This window comes from Pristis pectinata, chromosome 8, assembly GCF_009764475.1.
Source record: "Pristis pectinata isolate sPriPec2 chromosome 8, sPriPec2.1.pri, whole genome shotgun sequence".
Classification (NCBI taxonomy): Eukaryota; Metazoa; Chordata; class Chondrichthyes; order Rhinopristiformes; family Pristidae; genus Pristis; species Pristis pectinata.
Window position 1 is genome coordinate 80,716,053 of NC_067412.1, and position 17,930 is coordinate 80,733,982.

A 17,930-nucleotide genomic window follows, 5' to 3' on the forward strand; every position below is an offset into this window, starting at 1 on the left:
TGAATCTAAAGTGAATCTAATAGTCCAGAAAATCAGCAAATCAGGCACCACAAAGGTCCTCCAGCATGCCAGATTAACAGTTTTATTACCTGTTTTCAACATGACAACAAACCTTTAGAAAAACTTCCAGGATATTAATGTAAGTGAGAAAGTAGGTTGTGTCTTTGCTGTTTCTTACATTGAGAATTTGAAATATTTTTCTATGCTAACCTATTTTCAATTATGTAAATAGAGCCAGGCGTTGTTTCAAAATCACAGTGTGGCCAGTATATCTCTGGTCCACCTTTGGGGAAGAAGGAGAATGTATATGAAATCTAATTCAGAATCATCAAGAAATCAGTGGTGAAATATCTCACTTAACATATATCAATATCTGATAATATTGATTATTCAAATTATCATTAATAGGCATTAAGATTGATAGATTGTCCTGGAAGCTCTTTCATTAGCCGTTGACCAGTTAAAATATTATGCAGTTAAGCCCTTTTCGCTGTTATTTTGGTTCAGGCTAGCCTTAAGTCAGTTGCCTTTCTGTAATAATGGCCAACTCAACACACTGGCAGCCAGTAATTTTGTTGGGAAGCAGACTGAACCTCTGTAGCTTATAATTGGCATTTGTGTACGTAAGGCCAAAAGTAGAACTCCAGGTGGAGCTGGCGGTCAGAAACTGGCACATCTGACAACCTGATCTACCGCTGGATCCACCACTGAGCCCAGTGGCATAGAATGAGGTTGCTCCATGACCACTCTGCAACTGAGAAAAGTAAGTCTGGGTGCGCGAGATGAGTCCAGCATAATCTGACGCTGTTTGCAGCTGCCTTTCAGTGATCACCTTTGTTTTTTTTTCAAAATCTGCCCTTTGCATTCAGATTGCCCTGTTCTGTTTTCTTTACTTTGCTGTCAAACCTTCCCAACTATATTTTAGTTCAGGTGACATATTCAAATTTAAATAATTTATAGGATTACAGGTCACCAAGGAATCAGAAAAGTTCAGCACTATTAGTTGTTTAAATGATACAATGCAGCTCTGAAAATGTGACTTTGAAAAGGCAGCAGTAAAATTAACTTCAGCTTACCCAACTTCATAATAGTATGCACAAATATTTGTGAAATAGAATCATTTTATTGATTGTAATGTTTCCAGATTTTACTACACTATTCACCACAAAACCTTATAGAATAAGTCCCTTTAATCTTTAATTAAAGGTGATACAAAGATAAGTGGTAAAGTAAATTGTGAGTAGGGCACAAAGAAGCTGTAAAGGGATGGAGACAGGTTAAGTGATTGGGCAAAAATATGACGGATGGAAATGAAGTTATCCACTTTCATTTAAATGACAGTAAAGTAGAATATTATTTAAATGGTATGAGCCTATTAAATGTTGGTCTTCAGAAAGACCAAAAACACAAGAAACTAGCATGCAATTATAATGAGAAAGCAAATGTAAGTGTGGTATTTTATTACATGGCTTTTGGAGAAAGAAAGTCTTTCTGAAATGTGTAGGTCCTTGATGAAATCACTGTATAGTTTTGATCTTTTTATTTAAGGAAGGATATATTTGCATGGAATCTAGCGAAGATTTACTAGATTGATTCCTGGAATAAAAGGGTATATTAATAGGAAAGCTTGAACAGCAAGGGCCTTTGCTCTCTTGAATTGGAAGAATATTGGAATGTGTAAGATTCAGAGGGTGTTGGAAAGACAGGTGCTAAAAAGATGTTTTCCTAGTACAAGAGCCTGGAACAAAGGGGGATTAGTCTTAGGCTAAGAAATCAACTACTTAAGACTGATTTGAAGTGGAATTCTTCTCTCAGAGCGTTGTGACTTTTTGGAATTCCCTATCCAGTGGTTAGTTGCTAGCCAGTGGTTCAACAGGGAAGTGCTAGCAGGCTGCATGCTGAGTGTCGGCACATTACAATTGTTTTTTGCATGTCTACTGCAGCATGGCATTATGGAAATTGTTGGAGTCTTATGGTAGCATAATACTCCACAATTATTTGTTATCACTCTAAGACTTACAGAAGTAATGCATTGTCAAACTGACTTTGGTTCATAATTTTATTAAATGGAATATGATGCACAGTTGTGAGATCATTGCACTAATAATAGTAAAATAACACCCTACGTTTGTCTAGGCCATACGATCATTCTGTGATTGGTACTTCCAAGTTGACTGTAGGTCTTCTGTCCAATGTCCAGGTCAAGTCCCATTTTGTGACAACAGTCCTAACTATCTAACAGCCTGGGTTTTATGAGCAATTGGTGTGTTGGTTAGTTATGATTCTCTGGTCACACTGTTGACTTCCATTGCCAGTTTTAATGTTAATCTAGTTCCCACAGAGACTGATAATCCCACTTATTCAATCTTAAATTGTCATTTTTTTCCTTCTGTTACTTGTTTTTGCAATATTGTTGCATCAGACATTGATAATCTCCGCATTGCTCTTGCTCAATACTATTAGCTCAATTCCACACACTTCTTATGTGGCATGCCGATCTCACTAATGCTGAATATTTTTACCAAATTATAAAATACAGTTTCCACAGACACAGTCTGAACTCAGGGGCAGATGCACTTTGCATCTTGCCCTCAGCTTGAAACCTGCCTGACTTGGCAGATCTAGCTCCACCCCATTTATGTGAATGGGGTTGACAACCTTTACTTTTAAGATAAGTGTGTGTATTTTTTTCTTTCTTTAGTATTTTGATGAATTTACAGAAGTTAAACCTGTCTCAATGCAGACAGCGAGTAGATGCACAGAACTACTCTAACAGTGGCTGAGACCCCACCAAAGCTGGCAGTGTGTTTGAATCCATTCAGGAATATTTAAGGCATACTGTATGGAAAGATAAAATGTGGACAAAAACTAAAGGTATTTGCTTTTCTTTATATTTATGAAGCTGAAAGAAAAACACTCACATGCAGTAAAATTCAAGTAACATCATTAAAACTATATTAAATACATAATAAAAACACAAAAACTTACCTTTCTCCCAGGAGCCATTTTTTTTTTATTTTTACAGCGTGGTAACAGGCCCTTCCGGCCCAACGAGTCTGCGCCGCCCATTTTAAACCCAAATTAACCTTCCTGTACGTCTTTGCAATGTGGGAAGAAACCAGAGCACCCGGAGGAAACCCACGCAGACATGGGAGAACATACAAACTCCTTACAGACAGCGATGGGAATCAAACCCCGATTGCTGGCGCTGTAATAGCGTTGCGCTAACCAGTACGCTACCGTGCCGCCCTAAGTCATTTTCCCCAAGTCATTTGAATGTGGACAGCATCACTTGTGTCAAGTTCAATCCAGTGCAAGCTCAGCAGCCAGATTTTCCAGCCTGTAAGCTAGAAAACCTGCAGAAGATCACACTGTTTCACTGGATTCCATGCAGTGTTCACCAGCTGGTAGCATGGAAGTTGCCATTACCAGTTCCAACTAACACCAGCACTGGAAACCTAGTCTGAAGATTGACATCATCATGATGCATTCTGACCTCTGACTGCAACATCTCTGGCTCTTTCTAAAAATCTGATCAGTTTTCTTTTCAATGAGGTCATTGACCATTTTGTGTATTAATTTCACAAGAAACCTCCTAAAGGAAAAAGTGACAATGTCAATATTGAGGAAATTTCTTGAAGACTTGTGAAGGCTTGAGGGGACTGTTAGAAATCAGCATTGCCTTCTACATTAATATTAGTCTAATATTATGCATTAATATTTTATCTGATTTTGGAACGACCCTTCTACAATTGTTTATATTCCATTCTATATATAACATTTCTGCTTGTTCAAAGGATCTGATAGTTCACAGGGAAAAATTCTTGTCTTAAGTTGGAATTTGATTTCAGTTGACATTATTGCAAGGTCAGAGAGCAAAAAACTACAAATTTAGAGTACAGAGGATGTGTAGTTCATTTATAAGAAACACTTTTCTGGCCATTGATTAAAGTACTGGTGGTAAGGTACTCAAAACTGTAACTTGGAAGTGAGTTCTTGAGCATAAATTAAAATTAGTTGAGCAGATAAGTAGTAATTTCTCTTGTGCTTTTGATATAAAGGTAAAAATTGAATTGTCAGTGTCTGTTATTCTGAATTCCTCAAAAATATTGGAAAAATTTTTGAAGATGGATGAAATTCCTGCAGAGATAAAATAAATCAAGTAATGATGAAAATATTTTCCTGCTTGCAAACTTTGGGAAGCTATCAGCAGCTTATTTCAATATCTAGGCAATGACACTACACTCAAAGCAACAAAGATTTGAGATTTACCTGTAAAATACTATCTAAAAATTCAGAAACCGATGTACTGTATCTGAAGAATCCAAAGAACTTAAAATTCCAGTGGGTGAATTATGCATCAAGATCAACATAAAGTTATATGAAATAAACAGCAATGGGATAAAATGTCAACTGGCAATGTGAAACTGAATCAATAAATCCCAAGGTTAATGATCTAAGATTGGATTGAGAAGGTATGGCTTTATGAGAGATTCTATGGCTATGATCAAATTGGTAAGACCAAAACCATGTAATGGCAATACTACTAAATGGGACAACGTTGGAGGAAGATGATATAATTGATTATGTTGAAAGTACAGAAAAGATATTGAAGGAATGCCCCACAGCACTAGGGAATATTGCACATGGATTTGGTTAAGTTTGTTTTGATGGTGGGCAGAAACCATATTGAAGGAATTCAAGCAGGAAGTTATGAGAAAGAGAAGCAAAAATTTGGCAGATGATATACATTCCAAGTTTTTGGAAAAGGAAGTCTGAAAATGGAACTGTCATTTTTAAAGACTTTGGGTTTCTCATCTACACAAATTCAACTGGCTGAGTGACCTACTGCTATTCTGTTACAATTCTACCATAAACATATATTTTCCAACATTTAGCTCAACACCACCTCACTTGATATCCATCTATTAATCCACCACCCCCGTGCCACTTGCTGTTACTGCTCTGTTAAATTGCTTGTCTGGGTTTCAATATTAGCTGAATAGAAATTTTCTCCAGCTAGTTAATAGGAAAACCAAAGGCATGATCTTTGGATCCTGCCACTTGCATTCCCTGGCAAATGTCAGAGGCCAAACCAGAACATTTGAAAACCTGGTATAATATTTGAAGTTCTGCTCATATCTGCTCCATCTCTAAGTCTGCTGTTCCTATTTTCATTACATTCTCTAACTCTGCCTTGCCTCAATTCGTCTGTTGCTAAAACCATGCATTTGATTCTCCAGACCTAAATATTCACATACTTTCAGGTATCTTAGAATCAGAGAAATGTACAACACAGACACTGGCACTATCATCCCATTTCGTACATGTCAACTGTGTTGCCTATCTCTGCTAATCCCATTTGCCTGCTTTAGGTCTGTATCCCTCCATTGTCTTTCCTATCCAAGCACCTGTCCAAATGTTTTTTAAATGTTGTAATTGTATCTGTCTCCACCACCTCCTCTGGCAGCACATTCCAGATATTCACCACCCTGTTTGTGAAAAGCTTGCCCCTCAAATCTCCTTTAAATTTCCCCACTCTCACATTAAACCTATGCCAGCTAGCTCTCGACTCTCCATCATCGGAAAACGATTTTGACTATCCATCCTATCTATGCCCCTCACAATTTTATAAACCTCTATAAAGTCAGCCCTCAACCTCCTACGTTCCAGTGAGAATAAATCACATCCATTTAAAATTTTACATCTTTATTTTTGTATACCTCCAACCATATCTATTTCCTATTTCCAATCTCTTTCAGAACTTCCAGCCTTCAAGATCTCTTGCTCCTCCAATCCTGTTCTCTAGCATATCCACAATTTTAACTTGGTGCACTTTATGGTATCTCTGGAACTCCTCTACCAAAACCTCTCTCTTTTCTACAACCCTTATTTCTAGCTCTAGCTAACATTCCTGTGCTGTATCTTGGGACAGCTTATTCTTTTAAAAGAGGCTATAGAAATGTATTGTTGCTTGGTATTTTGTGAAGAGGTAAAATGACAACAGCCTTGAGAGGAAAGGGGCAGTCCCATTTACATCATGGTGGCACTTCACTTAGCAAAGCATGAAGGAGCATGGGCAAGCTTTAAATAGGAACTGAAGAGAGAACACCTTGATAGCCAGAATCTTATAATATTGGTCACAAAGAAAATTGTGAACAGACCAGTTATCACAGCCGCTGGGCATTATTGGAAGAGATCTTCGTGAAAATATCCCTGGCCTAATCATCTTCTGAGGCATTAAAACAGAAAATACTGGAAACACTCAGCAGATCAGGGAGCATCTGTGGAAAGAGGAACAGTTAATGTTTCACTTCCAGGACTGTTCATCAGCAGAAGAGTCATGGGAAATGAGACTTATAGGATTGCAGGCTTCACCTTGATGAGCTGAATGAGCTCCTATCTCAGAGAATACAAACTATGAAAATACAAATAATGTTAAAGTTTACAAATCACATAAAATTCAGTGATGTAAACAAGAGAATAGTGTATTCTCATTGAATAAGACATCAGAAACTAAAGGAGAAAGACTGTTGAAATGAGTCAATGCATGCCAAACGTAGTTCAACTCAGAGAATATTAAGTGGGGTCTGTGGTGTCTATGTTGAGGGAATAAAGAATCCTTCACTTTATATAAGTAAACATATGCTGGATGCAAGGTGCAAGATGGTGCCGGAGTGTGGCGACTCGTTGCAAGCTGCTCTCTACATTACCCTTACAATAATCGTTCCACACTTTTAAACTTAAATTCTATGTCACTTACTATTACTAATAATGTTCTTTTGAATCTTCTCACCTTATTGTCTACCTGCACTGCACTTCACCCACTGTGATAAGACTATTGGACGGTTCCCTTCTCTGATATGATGGACTCTGACGTCACGATCTACCTTGTTGTGACCTTGCATCTTATTGCACTGCACTTTCTCTGTAGCTGTGATACTTTACTCTGTACTGTTATTGTTTTTACCTGTACTACCTCAATGCACTCTGTACTAACTCAATGTAACTGCACTGTGTAATGAATTGACGAGTACGATCGGTATGCAAGACAAGTTTTTCACTGTACCTTGGTAGAAGTGACAGTAATAAACCAATACCAATACCATGTTTTTAATATCACTTCCTTACTTTTGTGCTTGTTGGAGAGAAGCTTGTCCTTGGTCTGCAGTTGTTAAACACGTATGCAAGTATTGACTGCTGTGTGTACTCACCAAGGTATGTCTGGTTCCATTGCTGGTAGTGAAGGGGTGAACATGACTACTGAAAGTGGCCACTGGTCTTGTGTGTGTTTGGTACTGGCACCAAAAGCTAAATTTCTCCCCACAGAGTTTAAATCTAAGGAAGTTACATTAACATTTCATAGAATACTGGTTAGGTTAGCATACTGTGCTGAGCATCAGAATTCAGGATGAATGACAAAACCTTAGAAAAAGTGCAAGGGAAACTTACTGGTATGGTACCAAGGTGATGGGCTTCAATTAAGTGCAGGGACAAGAAAAACTGGGGATGATCTCCTTTGTCCAGAAAAGGTTGCAAAGTCTTCAGAAGATATAGATTCAAATAATGACTTTCAAAAAGATTTGTCTATATACTTAAATGAGCAAAGATTCCAGAGTTCTGTAAATAGGACATATTGGATTGCTTTTTCAAAGAGCCAGCACAGCTAAATGGGTGAGCCACATGCAGTGCTGTGCAGTGCTGGTTTGAGGAAGCAGATGAGCTCCTATGTGACTGCTTTGAGACAGTGGACTGGTCCATGTTCAAAGACTCAGCTGCCAGCCTTGATGAGTATGCCACCACCACCACAGACTTTATCAGCAAGTGTGTGGAGGACTGTGTACCAAAGAAGACAATACAGGTGTTCCTAAACAGGAAACCATGGATGAACCGGGAGATCCACTCCCGACTGGAGAGGACTGCTGCACACAAATCTGGTGATCCTGATCTGTACAAGAGATTGAGGTATAACCTTCGAAAAGCTATCAGGGATACCAAGAGACAATACCAACTCAAAATAGAGTCCCTGACCAGCCGCCACTTATGGCAGGGCTTACATGCCATAACAGGCTACAAGACGAAGTCGGGCTGCATAGCTAACAACGGTGCATCCCTTCCTGATGAACTTAATGCATTCTATGCGTGTTTTGAACTAAGGGGAAGTGGATTGTCACCATCCACCCTGACAGTCACCAACACAGCTGAACCTGTGATCACAGTGGAGGACGTAAGATCAGTCTTCTGGAGAGGGAACACGAGGAAAGCACCTGGCCCAGATGGTGTCCTGGGCCACGTGCCCAGATCTTGTGCTGATCAGCTGGCAGAAGTACTTGCGGACATATTCAACCTCTCCCTGCTTCAATCTCAGGTTCCCTCCTGTTTTAAGAAGACCACTATCATCCCGGTACCAAAGAAAAGCAAGGTAACATACCTCAATGACTGCTGACCAGTGGCTCTGACATCCACCATCATGAAGTGCTTTGAGAGGTTGGTCATCGCACGCATCAACTCCAGCCTACCAGACAACCTGGACCCATTGCAAGTTGTCTATCGGCGAAACAGGTCTACAGCGGATGTCATCTCCCTGACCCTACACTCAGCTCTGGAGCATCTGGACAGTAAAGACGCCTACGTTAGACTATTGTTTATTGACTACAGCTCTGCCTTCAATACAATAATTCCAAGCAAGCTTGTCACCAAGCTCCGAGACATAGGACTCAACACCTCCCTCTGTAACTGGATCCTTGACTTTCTAACAAACAGACCGCAATCAGTGAGGATAGGCAGCAATACCTCAGGCACGATTATTCTCAACACTGGTGCCCCACAAGATACGTCCTCAGCCCTCTACTCTACTCCCTATACACTCACGACTGTGTGGCCAGATTCTGCTCTAACTCCATCTACAAGTTTGCAGATGATACCACCGTTGCAGGCCATATCTCAAACAGCGATGAGTCAGAGTACAGGAAGGAGATGGAGAGCTTAGTGGAATGGTGTCATGACAACAACCTTTCTCTCAATGTCAACAAAACTAAAGAGCTGGTCATTGACTTCAGGAAAGGGGGTGGTGTACATGTACCTGTCTCCATCAGTGGTGCTGAGGTCGAGAGGGTTGAGAGCTTCAAGTTCCTGGGAGTGAACATCACCAACAGCCTGTCCTGGTCAAATCATGTAGATTCCACGGCCAAGAAAGCTCACCAACACCTCTACTTCCTCAGGAGGCTAAAGAAATTTGGTTTGTCCCCTTTGACTCTCACCAACTTTTACCGATGCACCATAGAAAGCATCCTATCTGGAGGTATCACGGCTTGGTACGGCAGCTGCTCTGCCCAGGACCGCAAGAAGCTGCAGAGAGTTGTGGACACAGCCCAGCGCATCACGGACACCAGCCTCCCCTCCTTGGACTCTGTCTTTACCTCTCGTCTTGGTGAAGCAGCCAGCATAATCAAAGACCCCACCCACCCGGGACATTCTCTCTTCTCTCCTCTTCCATCGGGTAGAAGATACAGGAGTCTGAGGGCACATACCACCAGACTTAAGGACAGCTTCTACCCCACTGTGATAAGACTATTGAACGGTTCCCTTATACAATGAGATGGACTATGACCTCACGATCTACCTTGTTGTGACCTTGCACCTTATTGCACTGCACTTTCTCTGTAGCTGTGACACTTTACTCTGTGCTGTTATTGTTTTTACCTATACTACATCAATGCACTCTGTACTAACTCAATGTAACTGTACTGTGTAATGAATTGACCTGTACGATTGGTTTGTAAGACAAGCTTTTCACTGTACCTCAGTACAAGTGACAATAATAAACCAATACCAAAAAAAACCATTCCTGCTATGCTGCAGCATTCTCTGCTTCAAAGGTTTGAATATTATGAGTCAGAGCAAACCCATTATTAGAATGATGAAGGAAAAATGCTTCATGTCAGCTTTTCAAAAGAGTAGGATTTTTACTTTCAGATATTGTCCTGAGTTTGTTTGAACGTTTTTGATAAATTCATGTCAAAAGGGCATGTTGCCCATGTTGCTTATGTTTATTATCACCATGGGTTGACTGCTGCGACCGGTTCTGGGTTATGCAATGGTCGTTAGGCACCTGCTTGATATGGGGAAATATTGTTGAATGACACACTGGCATAAAAGCAGGTTCAGGATCATGTTATATAATGTGATTAATGTACACAAAGCAGGTTAATCCCTGAGTGGTAGTTTTTATTAGAACAAGGCAGGGCTGGTCAAAATCAATTGATTCAAATTCTTACTGATATTTAGCAGGTTGCGGCAAAACTCTTAACCAGAATATGTTTGTTTTTACTTTAGTATTTTCTCAAATTATTATTATTATAATAAATCTAATACATGTGTATAATTCTTATAAGCCTCTTGAATTTCAAAATCCAAATGTATCATTATTACTCACAGCAGGTTGGCAGCAAAAGTGTTGCAGCCAGCCACAAGACTAGACTAATTTGGTTTCAAATGTAGGAACCTGGGCAAACTGGTCTTCTGGAAGGATGTGATCAAAGGAAGAAAATGATCTTCATTGTTGGAGTCAATAACAAGCTAAATTGTGAACTTCTTCAGTAATGGGCTGCCTGGAATGATTATGGGAAAGCAGTGTGCGATACAAGTTTAATGTAAATGTGCTGAACTTACAGAGGCATTCATTAGTGGTCAGTTTAGCATCAGATATTATTTTTATTGACAGCCTAAATTTGGATATAGGAAGCAGCACTGTATAGTTTGTGGAAGATATAAAACTTGGCAAACTATTAAGGATAGTTTTTGATTGCTGGATAAACTGAATAAAATGGGCAGAAAAGTGGCAGCTGGAGCTCATTGCCAACAAATAGGAAGCAGTGCACTTTGGGAAACATTTGAAATCGGTACACTACAATTAAAGATAAGAGCAAAAAGGTATAAATGAGCTGACAAATTTTGATGTCCATATGCACAAAAAATTACATACTTACTGCAACACAGAAGGTGGTAATTCAGCCCATTAGGCTCACATCAGAGCAATTCCATCAGTCCTGTTATTTCCCTGGAGCCTTGTAACTTATCCTTCTCCCATACACATCAAGTTCCCTTTGATGCTTCCATCACTTATCTAAGCCAAGTAGTAACTTACAGCAACCGATTAACCTACGAGTAGCTCTTTTGGATGTGGGAGGAATTCAAAGTCCCCAGTAGAAACCACATGGTCACAGTGAGAATGAACAGACTCCACACAAAGTTTCCAAAGTCAGGATCAAACTCCAATTTCTGGAGCTGAGAGGTAGCAACACTTAACAGCTGCACCAGTTTTATCAGCTGACCCACCATGTTGCCCATGACAAGTTAATAAAGTGTCCAAAAAAAAAAGTCATGTTGGTTACTTGGGTGAAAAAAAATAGATTCAAATACAAAAGCAGAGAGGTCAGGTTAGAGTTATATGAATCACTGGTGAAGCCTTAGCTGTAGTACTGTAGACATTTCTGAGAAACACACCGCATGTGAGGGCCTTAAAAGGGGTGCAGGTTGAGGTCTACTAGGATGTTATCAGGGATTGGGGACTTCATTTATTGGGACAGATTGGAAAAGTTAAGACTAGAACAAGGAGGCTTAAGACATGATCTGATAAAGATGATGATAGGACTTGATAGAATGAAGTAAAACTATTCCCTCTGGCAGGTGGGTCAATATCCAGAAGTCAGAGATTTAAAAATATTGTCAAAAGATTTGGAGGGGAGATGAAGAGAAATATTTTCACCTGGAGAGTTGTCCAGATCTGGTATGCTCCACGTGGAAAGGTGATAGAAGGTATTTCCACAAATCATTTTAAAAAGGCAATTGTGGAGTTGCTTGAGGAACTCAGGATGGGGAGAGAGGTCGGTCCAAAACAAGTGATCCTTCAAGGAATTAGGACAGGGGCAATGGATCCAATAATCTCCCCCTCTGCGATACATTTGTATGATTTGATAGTTAACACTTAGATTGGAATAATTTTAGATTATACATGGCTCAGCTGACCAAAGAACATTTTTCTCTCAAGATTGAACAAGCACCTTTTATCATTTTGAGTTTTGCATATGCCTACTTAACACACTGTTGATGTTATGCACTGGAATTCTTCAGAAGGTTGAAAGGCAGTATGGCATATTGCCTTGTTAACTTCTCTTCAGATGTGCTCTTTCGATAAGCTCAGTGTCTGACTCTGTCCTCTCTCTCTCTCTCTTTCCTTTTGTTTGTTTTAGCAATGGAATTCTGTGAAGCTCCACCAGTGTTGTGTGGTGGTTATCAGACAGACATATGTGATCCTTCCCAGCACGGATACCCTATGATAATAGGATCTGATGTTGATACTGAAACAGAAGGAGCTGCATCTCCAGATCATGCTTTACGATTGTGGATGCGAGAAATCAAATCTGAACATAGCTCCTGTCTGTCAAGCCGTGCAAATTCAATGCTTTCCCTCACTGACACTGAACAGGAAAGGAAGTCTGATGCAGAAAATGGTAAGGATTTAAACTAAGCATTGCTGTAAAATATTGTTGTACAGTGACATGTCTTCAGCTGATATGAAAATCAATTACAAAAGCACAGTAAGAATGGAGCTCTTTTCAGAGCTCCTTTGTAAGGCATGGTTTTGTGTAACCTTGCAGAGCAATTCATTGGATGAATATTATAACAATTGGATTCCTGTCTTTATCTCACAAGTTCTTAAGATAGGATTGTATAATAAATGTGCTTTTAAGATTATAATTTGTGTCAACTTCTTGTACATCCAAAGTTTGCTGCCAATTGTTATGTTTCTAAGATCTTGTAGAGTTTTACTTGGCTGTCATCAGTTGCAGAGATTTTACACTTCTCTAATACTTCCACTGCTTTTGTCTCAGTGTAAAATATATTTTGCATCTACAACTTTGAATCAAAGCCACTGATTGGCAGTGCTTTGAATTGCAGGGGAGATGCTTCACTTTGTCTGAGAAAAAGAAACATTCCCCATTGGATTCAGAATCCAGAATCCAGAATCAGGTTTATTATTACTGGCATATATCATGAAATTTGTTGTTTTGTGGCAGCAGTACAGTTCAAGACATAAAGACATAAAAATTACTATAAGTTTCAAAAATAAATAAATAGTGCAAAAAAGGAATAACAAGGTCATGTTCATGGACCGTTCAGAAATCTGATGATGAAGGGATCAAGTATTCAGAGTTACCTTACCAATGCTTGAAAATGTTAACATATTTTTGTAAAAGATGGAAAAGGGAGTGGTGAAAAAAGTCCACCTCACAGTGTGTGACAGTTTTCAGCATTTCCTCCCTGCTTGTCTTCCGAGACGGTCAGGGAAGACTTGAGGAATAACTATTTACACAGATTTCCTGGTTTTACTGTATGGAAAATCTTGAACTTTAATAGTCATGTGTCTGATTACATATTGACATGTGATTTAGCAGCAATCTTGAAAACTGAATCTGTATGGATGGAAAAGCATAGAGTCAAGGAACTGGTTTCCCTTTCAGATTTATTGACGCAATGGCAAATTATCTTTAAGTATTCTTGTAAGGGTGGCACAATGGCACAGCTGGTAGAGTTGCTCCCTCACAGAACCAGAAACTCAGGTTCAAACCTGACCTCTGATGCTGTCTGTGCACATTCTCCCTGTGACTGCATAGGTTTCTTCTGGGGGCTTTGGTTTCCTCCCACATTCCAAAGATGTGCAGGTTGTTAGGTTAATTTACCACTGTAAAATTAAAAAATGCCCCTAGAGTGTAGGTGAGTGATAGAATCTGAGAGGAAGTTGATGAGAATGTGGGAAGAATGAATAAAAAGGATTAATGTAAGATTAATATAAATAGGTGCTTGATGGTCAGTGTGGACTCCATGAGCCTAAGGACCTGCTTCTGTGCTGTGGTTCTCTATGACTAACATATTGAAGAAAAAATATTAAACTCTGGTTGGGACAGGACGCACCCATGGATGGAGATGGAGAAATTAAGCACAGACCATTAGTAAATATTTTATAATAATCTGGTAATTATAAATTTACCAATATAGCCACTATATGTTTAATCCAGAAGTATTCAGTTGGCTGGAATTAAATTTCCTAGCTGATGCTATGGAAACTGAAAAGTTAAGCTCACCTGTGGGGCCTACTTGCTGAGATCCCAACTTGCTGCTGTAGTTTCTGACTTCAACAAGAGAGATAATTTCAACAAAAGCTACTCAGTGGGAACTAGTCAGATTAGCTAGTTTTACCTTTGGCTGATATTGGTAGGGTTAGAGTATGGTAGAAATGTAGTTTCATTCCTGGACTAGTGATCCAGAGGTCTAAACAATTAATCTGCAGAGCAAGTTTGAAATCCCACCTCAGGAGCTAGGAAATTTAACTCCAGCTGAGAATCAGAATCAGGTTTATTATCACTGACATATGTCGTGAAATTTGTTGTTTTGCGGCAGCAGTACAGTGCAAGACATAAAGACATAAAGATTACTATGATAAATAAATAGTGCAAAAGAGGAATAACGAGGTAGCGTCATAGGTTCATGAACCGTTCAGAAATCTGATGGCAGAGGGGAAGAAGTTATTCCTGAAACATTGAGTATGGGTCTTCAGGCTTCTGTGCCTCCTCCTCAATGGTAGTAACGTGAAGAGGGCATGTCCTGGGTAGTGAGGGTCCTTAATGATGGTTGCATCCTCTGAGATGTTGATGCCCAGGAACTTGAAGCTGCTCATTCTTTCCGCCACTGACCCCTCAGTGAAGACTGGTGTGTGTTCTCCCAACTTCCCCTTCCTGAAGTCCACAATCAATTCCTTGGTACATCTGGATTAAACATATTGTGGCTATGTTGATGAATTTGTATTTACCAGATTAATATAACATCTGCTTCAGTGATGTCTTTACCCCATGTGGTCTGTGTTTGATTCCTCCATCACTATCCCTGGGTATCACTATTCCAATCCCAATAAAAGTAGCAGCAGTGAGTTGTACATTTGGGATGGAACGGCACTAAGAGTATTCCCAAGAAGTTCCATGGAATCAGCTCACACATGGGTCAGAATACCTGATGATTGCCACCCACTGCTCTCCCTCACCAAATACAACAGTATTCCTCCATGTGGGACAACACTTGGAAGAAACATTGTGAGTAGCAAGTTCACTGTTTTTTTTTGACAAGAGGGCTTCAAAGTTCATCACTAAGAGTGACTGAACTGGCCAACATTGAAGGACATGGCTGAAATACTGGATCTATGATAGGTAGTTCTCTCACTCAATAAGTGACTTTGAGAGTCAATTCAACATGAATTTATCTTCCCTGTTAAGGATGCATTTTCCACAATATTTTTGATTGGAGTGACTACCCCACTGTGACTATTACACGGTCATTGGGGGAATGAAGACTTGCTTTCTCAACAAGGGCATATTCCATCATATGTGTGGCACCACTACAGTGCTGAATGAGGTAGATTCTGTACAGATCAAATAGTTTTTAAACTGGACATTCGTGAAACACAGTGGCCCATCAAAAGCAGTTGAATTGTATTTCATTACAGCTGCAAGCTTGCACCAAGACATGCCCCTCATACAACTATTATAATCAAGCCAGGAGACCAAACATGAGTCAATGAAGAATGTATCAGAGGTTTGTGAACAGTGATATTAGGCAAACTTGAAGATGAGATGCCAACCTAATAAAGCTATTACATAGGACTACATGCATACTAAACAGCAGAAGCAGTGTGCTATAGAGAGAAACAGGTGGTCCCACAACCAAAAGATCAGATCAAAACTCAGAAGTTCTGCCATATCCAGTTATGAACAATTTTGAACAATTAAACCACCAAGGGAGAAGACCTTACAAACAGAAGAGTCTCAGATGCATGGAACCAAGACCATCTCTAATTCCCTGCAAGTCCCATCAGGACTTGTAAATATACCATCTTTCATTCGCCTTTGCTGGAACTTTCTACCTTAGAGCATTATGGAACTATGTCGACAATGTAGATAAAGTAGTTCAAGAAACTGACTCATTACCGCCCTCTCCATGCAGCCATGGATGGTGATTACATACTGACCTTGCCAGTAACACCCACAGAGTGAACAAAAAAAAATTAGAAATAAAATTTGGTGGGTGTAAAACAGCAGCACTTCATCCCCACTCTTTTCCTGCTGGGATAATGAGGTTAATATTTATCATCCTTGGCTTGTCAGATCAGATGCAAAAGATGCCAGCTAGAAACTGGTGATGTCCTCCTTTAGATATTTTGGTTGGTTTGTGATGATCAGTTTGCCAGAAGTCTGTTTGGAGGTTATTGTGACAATTCACACCAGGCCAATCAAGCAGGATAGAGAACAGCAGGCAAAAGAGCCCAAAAGGGTAAGTGTTTTTACTTTTATTGATTTTTGGGATCAGGAAATAGAAGGAAAACCTGTCCCAGGATATCCAATCAAAGTCTTTCCTTATTTGCATGCACTCCCTATTCCCCTCTCAGCCAGTGAGTTGAATGGTGAGGACGATTACATCAGTCCCCATTCAGTATCCTTTCAGTGCCTGGTACTTAGCTCTTGTTTTGTCCAGGATTGGTTTACAGTGGTTTTGGACAGAAGACTGTTGGACCCTGATCAGGTAAAACCCAGAGGTTTAACCTGTAGACGCCTGATGTACCCAAGCTTGGGACAGATTTACCTGCCACCCCTCCTTTTCCATCTCTTCTTTTTGGTCTTGCTGTATGATAGCCACCCCTAATTAAAACTGGGGCTGGAGGTTTAAATTAATAACATATTTCCAAAGGCTTTGAGAGGAAGATTCTGCCTGATTGTGCTAACATTGGCTTACTATTGTATGAAATAATTGTGAAAAACATTGTAAGGCTTCTTCAGTTAGAATTTTCCTAACTTTTCTAATAGGCCAAATTACATTTTATTTTAATTTGAAGTGAATGTTATTTTTTTCATTCTTGATTACCCTTAACCTGGAACAAAAAGACAGCACAATGGTGAATGTATGAAGTTATTGCAGAATAATTTGCCAATGTATTGGAAGTCATTTGAAGACTTCCAGGTTAACATTTTTGGCAGATAAACTTCAGAATTGTAAGGAAAAATGTCATCCTGTCATTTTCAGAGGCTGACTGATGCACTGTATATTCAAAACATTTTTTTTCATATCAAGCACTTGGAGTTTGATTTCTCATATATATAACTTTGTGTGCGATTGTGTAGATTGAGATGTCATTCATAATTTCTGTTTAAAAGGCCACAGGTCTTTGTTAGCTAATCCCATAATGGATCCTAATGGATATAAAGTATTTATAGAATTAAGTGACACCAAAATTTATATTGCATAGCTCTGTAGTACTAGATGATAATTGCTGCAAATTGTTTTAATATGTATGAAATTATAACCCTATTCAGACCTGGAACCTAAAATGTACAATGTTACTATTTAAGTCTTTCATGTAGTTAAAAATTATGTCAATGCATTAGGTGGTTACTGGGGTATGAAAATTTTATTACACCACATTAGGAGCTAATATCCTTAAGGATCCGTACTGAGATGAGTTTAGACATCTTGATTCAATTCACAGGGATTATAAATCAAAATCAAAAAAAACATTCATAATTTAGCATTAAGTTGGTAGTTTTACTGAAAAAGACCTACAAGAAAGTAACCTGTCCCACATATGGAGGAGAACAAAATTTTCCAGCAGCTCTTCTGTGATGACTTGTTGCATTGGTTGTTCAAAGAAATATTTATTAACGCATATTAGTTTTAAAGAAAAATACGGGTTTTCCTTACTTGGCTTTTTACAGATGTTAAATTTATGCATTTACAAATGTTTCAGTTGGTCCTGCAACCTTATCTGAGGTTTCTGAGTAAGGTCATTTTCTTCCTTTTGTTCTGTGGCCCCTGAATGGAGCAAGTTC

At 39.3% G+C, this 17,930-nt stretch overlaps 1 protein-coding gene across 9 annotated transcripts in view; it reads left to right on the top strand.

The window, feature by feature from the left end:
* Positions 1–17,930, top strand: part of tenm1 (teneurin transmembrane protein 1) — a 1,611,625-nt gene that overhangs the window by 1,108,029 nt on the left and 485,666 nt on the right. For 8 of the 9 annotated variants that reach the window (XM_052021038.1, XM_052021037.1, XM_052021042.1 and 5 more), the window contains one exon: positions 12,252–12,512. In XM_052021038.1, the coding sequence (XP_051876998.1) occupies positions 12,252–12,512 (261 nt within the window). Of the gene's footprint in view, positions 1–12,251; positions 12,513–17,930 lie in introns of those variants that run through there. The other variant, XM_052021046.1, reaches the window with a different exon arrangement.